This window comes from Archocentrus centrarchus, chromosome 4, assembly GCF_007364275.1.
Source record: "Archocentrus centrarchus isolate MPI-CPG fArcCen1 chromosome 4, fArcCen1, whole genome shotgun sequence".
Taxonomy (NCBI): Eukaryota; Metazoa; Chordata; class Actinopteri; order Cichliformes; family Cichlidae; genus Archocentrus; species Archocentrus centrarchus.
Genome location: NC_044349.1, coordinates 36,526,229 through 36,538,025, shown reverse-complemented (window position 1 = coordinate 36,538,025; position 11,797 = coordinate 36,526,229). Strand labels below are relative to the sequence as shown.

Sequence of the window (11,797 nt, the reverse complement as noted above, 5' to 3'; positions counted from 1 at the left end):
TTCCTGTTTTATTTTGAAATCCATGGTCCCCTTACATGTCTGTGACTTTCACTTCCTGCCCTTCTTTGTTTCCCCTCCAGTTTTCTGCCCCATCTGTTCCCACTCAGTTACCCAGTCTCACCAGTATATGTCGTCCTGTTTCCCTCTCTAACCTGCCAGACCATAACCAGGTTATCCGGCGGTCCGGCCTTCCGGCCATCCTTTTCCCATGTTTTTTTTATCTCTCTACTTTACTTAGATTTTGTTAGTGACTTTGTGTTCCCAGCCTCTTCTTCTGTTCATTATTGTGTAGCACCTTTTGCATGGTTTTCTGGACCTTGCCTCCTGCCTGCTGATGAATCAAAACATCTGCTGAAACACTGTCGAGCTGCTCAGGCCTGGAGATGCTTCCTCTTTTCCCACCTTCCTACTTTCCCACTTTTCCCATTTTTTTCCCCACAGGAATTCCCCAGTCCCCTGCTGATGTGGCTTTGTAGCGTTCTATTGGCCACTCTCATTCTCAGGGTTCGGTTAATGTCAAAACAGTTACACACACCCTGTCCTTTGGTGGCCTGATCCTGATATGACAAACCGGGTTTTATGAGAGAGAAGAGGCTGCTACTTTCAGCAGGAAGGCTTACTGCTATGAAGAAGGGTATTTTAACCCAAATCACAATTCTTTCCTCAACCAAACGCGATAGTTTTTAGTGCCTAAACACAAAAGTCCAAACAGGACACAAACCACGCTCTCCTGGCTGGTGTTTGTCGATCTCTAAATTGTAACTGTTTACCACTTTGTGGCTGTGGTTGGTGCGTCACCCCACCACCACAAAAAGGCACTGTGGAAGGAACAGCTGGAATCTGAGACACCCCAGGATGAGAATGCTTTGCCAAACACGACCTAGGAGCAGCCAGAGGGCCGTTTACTCCACATGCAGCATGCTGTTTAACACGTAGGGGTTATCCCTGCTGTGAGTCGGCCAGGCGTAGGTGCTGCCTGCGTTTATACTTGATGAGTCTTGAACAAGGTCACTTCCTGTGCAGGTTGTGGATCTGCGCTGGGGGATTCGAGACGTCCCATCAGGAGACCACGAGGCCTGTGAGATCTTCCTGCAGGAGATCGAGCGCTGTGAGAGGATTTCAGCAGGCCCAGCGTTCATCGTGAGTGCTTCATCTCCTTTAGCCTCGTCCACCAGGTCACCAGTTAGGGTCAAACTGCATTGTAGGCACATGCAAACAGGCACTTCATTAAATTTCATCAGTATTTTAGGTGCATTTAATAGAATTTAAACATGTTAACTGATCTGTTTATTTCTTTATTCACTTTGATTTTTATTATTTTTTTATTTCATACTCCACGTGGATTATAATTACTGAAGAGGAGGCTGACGTAGCTCTAAAACTGGGCGACTCACACAGAACTTTCCTGTTTTAGATCTTTGTTTAATGAAGCATTTCTCTTGGATCTGAAGTGAAATTAAAAGAATAACTATATTCTTCATCTTGTCTTTATTCTCCTGTTTCTGGGCTCTGAAGGCTCTCCTGGGGAACCGGTACGGGCATCGAGCACTCCCTCGCCTTATTCCAGAGAAACTCTTCGACGTTCTTTTGTCCAAGCTCTCCAAAAACCCCGAAGGCACCAAGCAGCTCAATCAGTGGTTTAAAAAAGACAACAATGCTGTCCCACCAAGCTATGTCCTTCAGCCAATAACAGCTCACTTCCCTCACTACAGCGACCTCCGACCTGAGAGTGGGAAGCAGCGCGACAAAGACGTCTTGTCCTGGCGTATCGCAGAGACTCAGCTGCTGCGGCTCCTTCGATCTGCAGCCACCGATGCCGAGGACACCGGAGACATCACCGCTGAGGAGAAACAACACTTCTACACATCAGGTGACGGCACACGGATGTCACACCCAGCTCACCGCCCAGCTCACCCTCTGTTGTCTCACAGGGTTTTCTCAGTGTCCTCTTCTTCTTCTCGTCCACAGTCACAGAGCGGGAGTTTGAGCACGGTTTGTGGAAGAACACGTCTGAACCGTCCGCTCTGCTTTTCGTCCGAGAGATTCCCCGTCAGAAGGTGAGGGAGGGGCCCAAACGTCTTGCCAAGTTCATGGACTTGACCGCCGACGGGCTGCTGGATGCTGAAGCTCAGGGTCTCCTCGCCGGGCTTAAGACGCGGCTCTTTGCCAAGTCACAGAAGATCCTCAACCTGCACTCTGTGGAACTCAGCAGAGGAAGCATCAATCCGAAGTGCAAGGAGCACGCTCAGTACCTGGACAGCGTCTGCGAGCAGTTCGTCTCACAGATGAAGGCTCGGATTGGAGCAGCGGTGGATTCGCTGAGCCAGAGGAAGATGTGGGGAAGCACTCAGGAAGAGGAGAAGGCGGACATGTTGGTGGTCAAAGAGGTGAGGCAGCATGTCGCTATCAGCGCCAAGGTGTGCAAAGATCTCCACGGTAGAGAGGGGCTGCTGGGTAAGCTCTGCCTCGCTATGTGGGAGTCGACCAATGTCCGTCACAGGCCGCTGGTAGTTCACGGCGCCGCAGGGATGGGGAAGACGGCAGTGCTGTGCAAACTGGCGCAGGAGATGCGCAGCGTCCTGGAGGCTGGGGCGGTGGTGGTGGTCAGGCTGCTGGCGGCTCATCACCCTCACAGACCTGACATCGACCACGTCCTCCGCAGCATCTGCGTGCAGGTGTGCCTGGCCTGTGGTCTGGCTCCACCCTCACCGCTGATGGCCGGCACTCGCCTGGAGCTGCTGCGGTTCTTCAAGGATGTTCTCGAGCAGGTTTCCCAGCAGGGGAGCGCTCTGGTTGTTGTCCTGGATTCTGTGGAACAGCTCTCAGATCAACATCACGCTCACAAGCTGGGCTGGCTGCCCACTGACCTCCCGCCCAACGTCCACATAGTTGTTTCCATGGACACCAACAGTGAGGCATTTGCTAACGTGCGGCTGAAGCTGGACTCTCTGGGAAGCTTCTTCGAGGTGGGTCGTTTGACTCGTGAGGAAGGCGAACGCATCGTGGAGTCGTACCTGCGGGCATCTCAGCGTATCCTGACCTGTGAGCAGAGCAGCGTCGTGCTGCAGAGCTTCGAGACATCCGGCTGTCCGCTCCACCTCAAACTGATCCTGTCTGTCGCCAAACGCTGGCCATCCTTCACTCCACTGACAGAGCTGCGTCTGGGCACCGGAACACAGGAAATGATGTCACAGCTCTTTCTAATGCTGGAGGAGAAACACGGAAAAGAGCTCGTGGGCGGAGCTTTGGGTTACATCGTTCTGGCAAGGTGAGGTGATGGTCACACCTTTATAACTGCACGGGAAGATGATGATAGTGTTGGAAGTTACAGTTTACTGATCTTCATTTTAAATGTCACATCAATTAATACAGAGAACATGATTGATTGTTTGATGATTGATTGATTGTGTTCCATATGACTCAAACTGAACTCACAAAAAGCCAGAAAAAAAAAAAAACAGACAAAGTCTCATCCTCTGATCACATGACTCCACAGGGCGGGTCTGCTGGAGGCAGAGTTGCGTGATGTCATGTCCTTGGATGATGTTGTCATCAGTGAAGTGTACAGGTACTCCCTCCCCCCGACGCCCTCGCTGATCCGGCTGCCCCCCCTCCTCTGGGCCCGGCTAAGGCGGGACCTCGAGGACCACCTGGAGGAGCGTTGGACCGACGGAGTCGCAGCCATCGCCTTCAACAACCAGTAAAAAAAAAAACAAATGAAAGAAATGATTGATTTGATCTGAGCCTCATCAGTCCAACGAATCGAGTATACTGTAAATTACTTAAAAAATAATTAAATCCACATAAAACTCCATCTGGTGGCCACCTGTGCTCCTGAAATGAGAATTGAAGCGTCTGTTTCTGTTTAGGCGTCTGTCCGAGGCGGTCTCAGCACGCTATCTGAGATCTGCGCGGCGGGGGCGGAGTCTCAGGATCCTGGCAGAGTACTTCCTGGGTCGGTGGTCAGGGAAACTGAGGCCGGCATCTCTGCCGGGTCTGTCACTGCTGCTGTCTGACAGAAAGGTACGAAATCAGTCCCCCCCACCAGTGATGATATTCCAGCAGTCAGTGTTGCGGTGTGCATGCATATTCAAAACGAACATCTCACGAGTCACTGAGTTCAAAAGCAGTTCTGTGCTGGAAAAGCGTGTAAGACCAAACTTGTAGATCAGAAGTGGCACCACCTTTCAGCTCAGAAGTCCCCCCTCAGCTCCCAGTTAGAAACAGTATAAATTCCTTCAGGTTTTTCTATCAAACATTCAAGAAAAGAAAACATAAAGAAACAGACCAAAGAGCAAACACTGTGCTAACTGAAATGTGACATGACCGAGGCTCAACTGAAATAATTTCCTGTGTTCACGGCGCAATTTGATTGGTCCTGTGCTGTCACAGGTCCCACCCCAGCCGCTGTGGTTTGCTCCAGGATTGGCTAATTTCAGGAAGCTGCAGGAGCTGCCCTATCACCTGCTGCACAGTGGCCTGTGGGAGGAGCTACGACAGGAAGTTATTGGTAAGATACAGCAGAGGAGGAAGAGGGGCAATATGATGTTTAAGCCCCGCCCACTGCCACCACACTCCACCTGAACCAGAAAAAACATGCAAGAATGAATTGCTGGTCACCCAGTTTCCCTCCCTGTGTTTCCAGTGTTCCCGGTTTCCTTCTGTGTGTTCCCAGTGTTCTCTGTTTGTTTCTGTGTGTTTCCAGTGTTCCCAGTTTGCCTCCATGTGTTCCCAGGGTTCCCAGTTTGCCTCTGTGTGTTTCCAGTGTTCCCAGTTTGCCTCCATGTGCTCCCAGGGTTCCCAGTTTGCCTCTGTGTGTTCCCAGGCTGTGCTGAGTGGCTGTACTGTAAGAGCCGGCTGTGTGGAGTGTCCTCTGTGATCCACGACCTGGACCAGTGTTCCCAGTATATGGACTGCACTGAGAGTGGACTGATCCGAGACGCTCTGGTCCTCATCAAACCCAGCCTGGACTTCCTGGATGGTCACATGGGTCAGTAAGACATATTTATTGGCTCAGAATCACGTGTCGAGTTACAGCTTTACAGTCCTCTCTCTCGCCGCAGACATGTCTCTGTTTTACTCAGAGCTGTTGGCCCGGCTCTCCTCGCTTGGCCCTGCCTTCCCGACTGTGATTGGCCAGCTGTGTACCCAGTGTGAGGAGTGGTTACTGACGTGTCCAGAGCCAATTCTCATCCCAAAAAGCAGCTTCCTGCAGCAGCCAGGGGGGCCGCTGCAGCACACGCTGACCACCCTCCAGGGAGGTCAGATGATCCATTGGCTGATTTACTTTTCTGATCTGCAACCTGTTCAGCAGCAGCCTGACGCTTTGGTCGTGTTTGCAGGTGTGGTCTGTGTGGAAGTCAGCATGGAGGCAAAGCTCCTGGTTGCAGGTTCAGATGATGGTGTGGTGGCGGTTTGGAGCCTAGTCAACCATCAGCTCGTCCACACCCTGCTGGGACACACAGGTGAGTCCGGCCCAAAGAACACAAATACAGACAGACTCACAAACATCTTCCTGTTTCTCTGTGTTTGTACAAGCTGGATGAAGCAGTTCCTTCCACTGGACAGTTACAGTTAAAGGCTCAATAACTTCCCTGCCTTAAGCACAGGCAGGTAATGTCATCTGTACCAGTACCAAGCACGTTCTCAAACTTCTTCTGGCATGCCTCGCTTCAGAAACTGAGCTAAAAAACTAAGCACAGACTCCCAGAGAGACATAATCTCTGAGTGCTGAGTCTTTCCCGGGGTCTCCTAGGAGACACCTCACCTCATCCTGGTCAGGTGATGAACCGCCCGACTGCCTCCTTTCACTGAGGAGGAGCAGTGGCTGTACTCCGAGCGCCTCACTCTTTCTCTGAGGCTGAGCCCAGACCCCTTCAGAGGAAGCTCATTTCCACCACATACCTGGAGCTTATGGTCGTAGGAGAGAGTGGGAGCGTAGATCGACCGGTGAATCGACAGCTTTGCTTTCACGCTCAGCTCCCTCTTCACCACAGCAGCAACAATCCATCTGTCAATTTTCCCACTCCATCTCCCCTTCCTGTGAGCAAGACCTGAGATCCTTAGACTCCTCCACCCAGGGTAGCTACTCATTCCCAACCCAGAGTGGGCACGCTGCCCTTTTCCAGCTGAGAACTATGACTTATCAATCAATAACAAAAGATAAAAAGTGGAATTTCTGAGAAATAATGATCAGTTTTGCAGCAAAATCTTTTGTCTAGTTTCCCCAGAAAAATCAGATTCAGTGAGTTTTTCTCCGGGTCGTCTGGGTCTCAACCCCAGCAGTGGGACCTGTCTCCACTTTGAGAACCTCTGCAGTACAGGAGTTCCTGGGTGATGGAAATGAGTCAAGCAAATTGCTCTAGAAAACAATTTCCAGGGACCAATAGGCTATAAATATATTGGAGGTGCGTAGAAAAGAAAAGGCTGCAGAGCTGAGTCTGCAGTAAACTCCATCCAAGTTCATGGATTCAGGTAAACACAGGTAATAATGAACCCTTTGCGTGTTTTCTAGCCACTGTCCTGGCTCTCAGGGTGCTCACCAACTCCACCCACTGCCTCTCATTGGCTGCCGACGGATCTCTGAGGAGGTGGAGCCTGATGAACGGTCAACAGCTGTCCTGCATCGAGGAGGCGGTGCCTGTAGACTCCGCCCCTTCATCAGTGCACCTCCACCTGTCTGACCAGCTGCTCTTCGTTTACACCAGGACACAGGTACTGCCTCTGACCAGCTCCAGCCACTCAGTGTCAATTTTCTTATTTCCTCTTCCTGTTAAAGTAAATGAGGTCAGTTTGTGTGGTGTTACAGTTCATCACCATCTGCAGCTGCTGCTTCCAGGCTCAAAGGAAAAAAATACTGCACAAGCACTGAAAGTGTTTCTTTGCAGTTGTTTGGCTTTCTATCCATAAATGATAACATCGCATCAAAGGCCCCTGGGTGGCTGTTGTTGAGATTTGGAGCTTTACAAAAAAAGCTGACTTGAACTGCATTGAGGCTTGACAAGCTTCAGCTGTTGGTCACCTGTCAGTCAGTACGAGGTCTTAAACTGTTCCTGACTTCCCTGCCGTGTGATAGTTTAAAAGGTTTTATATTCTCGCTCCAGGTGAAGGTGTGGCAGCTGGACGGGGCTGAGCTCCACCTGAGCAGCAACAGCAATGAGATCTGGTTGGTTCTCGGGGTTCTGGGAGAATCTGTTGTTTCTCTGTCGGACTCTGGTCGGGTCAGAATCTCTCACCCGGTTTACGGGACTCAGTTAACGGTGAAAACTCAGCTGGAAATCTCAGCGAGGCGGCAGAGTGTCGTAAACGCGGTGATGCTACCCAAGAGTGAGAAAGTGTTTGTGGTGTATAAAGAAGGATTCCTCCACCAGGTGTGTCACACACTCAGTTTACCTGCAGACTCAAGAAATATTAAAGCTGCAAATCTGAAGCTTCCTATTCAACTTATTTAAAACACACACACAAACGCACACACACACACACACACACACAGATGCATTTCTCTTACCTGTATCAAATCTAGCAATTTAAAATATATTTAAATATCTACCAGAATATCTACCAGTTAATATATTTCAATTAATACAAAAATTATATTAAGTTAAAGTTAATGATAATAAATAAGATCTTGATGGTGTTATAATATAATGTATTATTAATGGAATATAATTTATAAGAAATACAAGAAGAAAATACAATCAAAATATAGCCAAAAATATCGTGCTGGTGCTGGACGTTGCTGCCCAAATTTTCCACATTTACATTCTTTTACAATCCTGTCAAAAAAAATGCTACAGTTCTTTTATTTCTTGCATTTTGCAGAATACCCATAGGAATAAAATGGTGCATTTAGGGCATCACCATGGCAACAATGGAAATAATTCAATATGGCTGTCATTGGCTTTTTTGATCAGGATGCTGATTAGAAAGTTTTTCCCAAATTTCATGCATTTCTGAGAAACAAAATTTTTTCTCGCCGTATAAATTTTTGTTTGCGTCTGTAGAGGGCGCTATTGCATCTATTGCCATGTATCCTTAAATGTAAATTCAGGCTGGTTCAGTACATAACTGAGTGAAATCACAGGCAAATCGCACAAAGATTGCGTGAATGATTGCACAATATTTTTGACAATGATGTGGTTTCTCCATTGGGACATAATGTGAACTTTGGGGTGTGGCCACAGCAGTGGCATGCAAAAAGAGGCGTGGTCTGATTGACTTTTTTGATCAGGGTCACGTACAGAATGCTTGTTCCAAATTTCATACATTTCTGAGAAACTAAATTTTTCTCTCCATGTAAATTTTTTCATTATGTAGGGGGTCAAATTTGCAATCAAAGCTGTAGAAATAATAGTAATAATAATAATAATAATGGAGAACTCTAACCGATTCAATTAGGCGCTTTTCCACTCACCCAGAACCTTACCTTTTTGGAAACTGTTTGACCTGACCCACGTTTCTATGGGGGTTCATTGTCAAGTCTGACCGCGTCCCACGCTATTTGCCTAATGATTCCAATAGGAATCACTGATACCTTTGGCTCGGGCCTAATACTTTATTATATCAAAATAAATGAAAGATAAGGATCATTTTTTAAATGCTAATTATGTTTGTATATCTCATGTAAACTTGAATGTATCCCTGGAATTTTAATTTGAGTGGAGCTCACAGATTTTTACTTTTACTTTCCATGATTGTGATCTTCATCTTCCTGGATGCAGATTTCCAGGACGGGGAAACAGACAGCTGCCGAGTTTCCTCTGCTTCCTGCTTTCCTCTCAGTCACCGAAGATGAGAAAATACTGTTAGCAGGTAGGACTGAGCTCAGAGCGATCTGCTTCTGATGTGCACAGAAACCGCCTGAGTGTTCGTGTCGTCTGCAGGCAGCGAGTGCACACTGAGCCTCTTCAACATCCTCAGTGACTCTCTAGATGGATTCCTCAATCTCCAACACGACGACGACGTTTTATCCGCCTGCATTTCCTCAGATGGCAGGCGGCTCGTCTCTGGAGCTGCAGACCAACTCGTACGAGTAAGAGACCAACAGGAATCATGCCAATCAGCCAATGTTGTATTTAAGTTTTGGTTTTAGCATTCTGTTCATTCATTTCAAACTTTAAAGAAATCTGTGCCGTGCTGAGCGAAGTATTTCGAGGCTAAATTAACCTTTGAGGTCCTGCTGTGATGCTTCACAATAAAAATTTGTCCAGCTTATTTACAATAAATTTCTCTATGTTTCCTTCACAATAAAAGTGCTTTAAAATAAGTCTTTCAATTCAATTCAATTCAATTCAATTCAATTTTATTTATATAGCGCCAAATCACAACAAACTGTCGCCTCAAGGCGCTTTGTATTGTGGGTAAAGACCCTACAATAATACAGAGAAAACCCAACAGTCAAAACGGCCCCCTATGAGCAGCACTTGGCGACAGTGGAAAGGAAAAACTCCCTTTTAACAGGAAGAAACCTCCAGCAGAACCAGGCTCAGGGAGGGGGGGTCATCTGCCGCGACCGGTTGGGCTTTCCAGCTTCACAATAAAAAAGACTTTGAATTTTTCATAATAAGTTCAGACTCCTGGACGAAAGCCTTTTATTGTGAAGCACCTGCAGGCTGACACAGCTAAATTAAACCAATCACTGCTCAGATAAAAGCTCTTCAAATCTTTGGAGCTTTATAAAGACGACTGTGTGTCTCGAATGGACTAAAGGGTGGAACCCTCATGGTGCCGTTATTCTGTGTTCTCTTGCAGATCTGGTCAGTGACCACGGGGGCGCTGTTGGACTCCCTGTGTGGGTCGGACGCCCCCGTTACCTCTGTGCTTCTCTACAATGACTTTGTGGTTTCGGCCTCGATGTCCGCAACCTCCATCCTGCTTTGGAACCTGAAGTACGACACCAGCACCAAACCCACCGCCCGCATCCCTGCGGACTCCGCCCACGTTGCCCTCGCCAAAGATGGCGATCATGTTTTCTACGTCCACCAGCAGAGCCACACAGTGGTCATGAGCTGGAACAGCCACACAGGTCAGAGGTGAAAGGTGGCGGCTGCTTTAAAGAACATTATAAAAGCTGGAAATTTATGATCAGCGAAAATGCTGAATGTTTTTCCTCTGATCAGGTTTTCACACTGATTGATGTCCCTGCAGGTTCTCTGTCCGAGCATTTGCCCGTCTCTGCTGAGGTTTGCTGCCTGGAGTTGGCTCAGAACAAGCGCCTCCTCCTCTGCGGTCTGAAGAGCGGCACCGTCCTCATCTACCCGTTAGCCCTGCCTCAGGAGACTCTCTGCATCCCCCCTCCGGAGAGCCTGTGCAGGGTCCTCTGCCTCGCCACCAGCTCCCAGGAGAAGCACCTGGCCGTGGCCTACGAGGACTCGGTGTGTTTGTTTGAGATCACCTCTAGGGACAACTTCCCCACAGTGGAAGGGCCCCTGGAGAGGTTTGCACTGTCCCTTCTCCACGCCCCGCTGTCCTCCATGGCCCTGCTGTCCGACCGCAGGCTGCTGTACGGGACGAGCTGCGGGGAGGTGAAGCTGCATGACTTCAGTGGCAGGAGTGGCGCCGTCTCCGACCTGGAGCCTCACCGCAGCAGAGTGACCTGTGTGACAGTCAGTAACTCGGGGACTCACGCTCTGGTTGGCTCTGAGGACGCTGTGCAGAGGCTGTGGGCTCTGAGCCCGCTGGCCCTGGACCACACCATGGAGTACAAGGTCAGAGGGCAAAGGAAATGTATTTATACTTTGAGTTACTGTGTCCCCCAGCCTCAGAGCAGCAACAGAGGAGATAATTACGCTCAGTAAATATGCATATGGATCATATGTGTCTGTCGCTGTTGGGTCTTCGGTCAGTCTCTTCTTCTGTCGTCTTTCGTTTTTAGGGATTTTTCTTCGAGGGCGTCCTCTCTGCTGCGTTCTCTGAAAGTGACCAGTTCGTCTTCACAGGATCTCAGGACAGAACCGTTAAAGTTTGGGATGTGGCCTCAGGTACAGGTTCCTGTGTTTTTAAAACTTTATCTGAGCATGTAGGAGCAAAAACGTCCAGATTCTGGGTTACAGAAAGATGCACAAACAACAACAAAAAAACTTTAAATCCCCCAAATATCAGACTCTCAGGTATTTTGAATAAGGTCTTCTCACTTCTGGAGGAGGTCCTTGTGGTTCTGGTTTGGCTGAGTGAAAGTGTTCCCGGCTGCTGAGCTTTATCTGGTTTCTTCCTGTCAGGAAACCTGCTGTTCGTTCAGTACGTCTACTCCCCTGCTGTCCGGATGGTGACCTTCAGGAACGGCTTCGTGGCCTTGACCCAGCAGGGCTCCATCATCAGACAGCTGTTTCGCTGTCCGGACCAGATCAGTCCAGACTACAACCCTCTGAGGAGCGTCAAGGCCCAGTACCGGGTCACCTCCAGGGAGAAGAACCGGGATGGCCAGCAGACCTCCGGATCTGACCTCCAGGACTTCAACCCTGCCCAGTTAAACCTGAACCTCGTGGGCATGCTCAAAGCCAAACCCTCCTCTGCATGTCTCATACTGTAGCACAACGGGGCCCAAACTGTGGCTCCTGGGCATTTGTCGGCCGAGACGTTCAGGAAAAACTAATCTTATTAAGCAATATTTGATTAGTATAATTAATAAACATGTTAGAAATACAGCCTGTGTCTGTTCTCCTGCTACTGCAAATGTTCTGTTTTCATAAATTACTTACAGCTGCTTAAAATACTAAAAAACATATTTTTAACACACTATAAGTAAATGCTTTTTGTAATTCAGCAGAGCTTTAATTTTAATGAGCGTAGACAATAATGT

The 11,797-nt window shown here is 48.5% G+C and overlaps 1 protein-coding gene across 1 annotated transcript in view; it reads left to right on the top strand.

Moving 5' to 3' along the window:
* The window catches only part of nwd1 (NACHT and WD repeat domain containing 1), a 12,687-nt gene extending 1,160 nt beyond the window's left edge, over nt 1-11,527 (top strand). The window contains exons 3-19 of the mRNA XM_030728230.1: nt 1,024-1,140; nt 1,516-1,870; nt 1,969-3,268; nt 3,497-3,700; nt 3,870-4,023; nt 4,393-4,510; nt 4,826-4,990; nt 5,064-5,261; nt 5,343-5,465; nt 6,515-6,714; nt 7,104-7,370; nt 8,721-8,811; nt 8,883-9,031; nt 9,751-10,024; nt 10,147-10,706; nt 10,874-10,979; nt 11,217-11,527. Of these exons, the coding sequence (XP_030584090.1) occupies nt 1,024-1,140; nt 1,516-1,870; nt 1,969-3,268; nt 3,497-3,700; nt 3,870-4,023; nt 4,393-4,510; nt 4,826-4,990; nt 5,064-5,261; nt 5,343-5,465; nt 6,515-6,714; nt 7,104-7,370; nt 8,721-8,811; nt 8,883-9,031; nt 9,751-10,024; nt 10,147-10,706; nt 10,874-10,979; nt 11,217-11,527 (4,692 nt within the window). The remainder of the gene's footprint in view (nt 1-1,023; nt 1,141-1,515; nt 1,871-1,968; nt 3,269-3,496; nt 3,701-3,869; nt 4,024-4,392; nt 4,511-4,825; nt 4,991-5,063; nt 5,262-5,342; nt 5,466-6,514; nt 6,715-7,103; nt 7,371-8,720; nt 8,812-8,882; nt 9,032-9,750; nt 10,025-10,146; nt 10,707-10,873; nt 10,980-11,216) is intronic.
* Nucleotides 11,528-11,797: the final 270 nt, after the last annotated feature.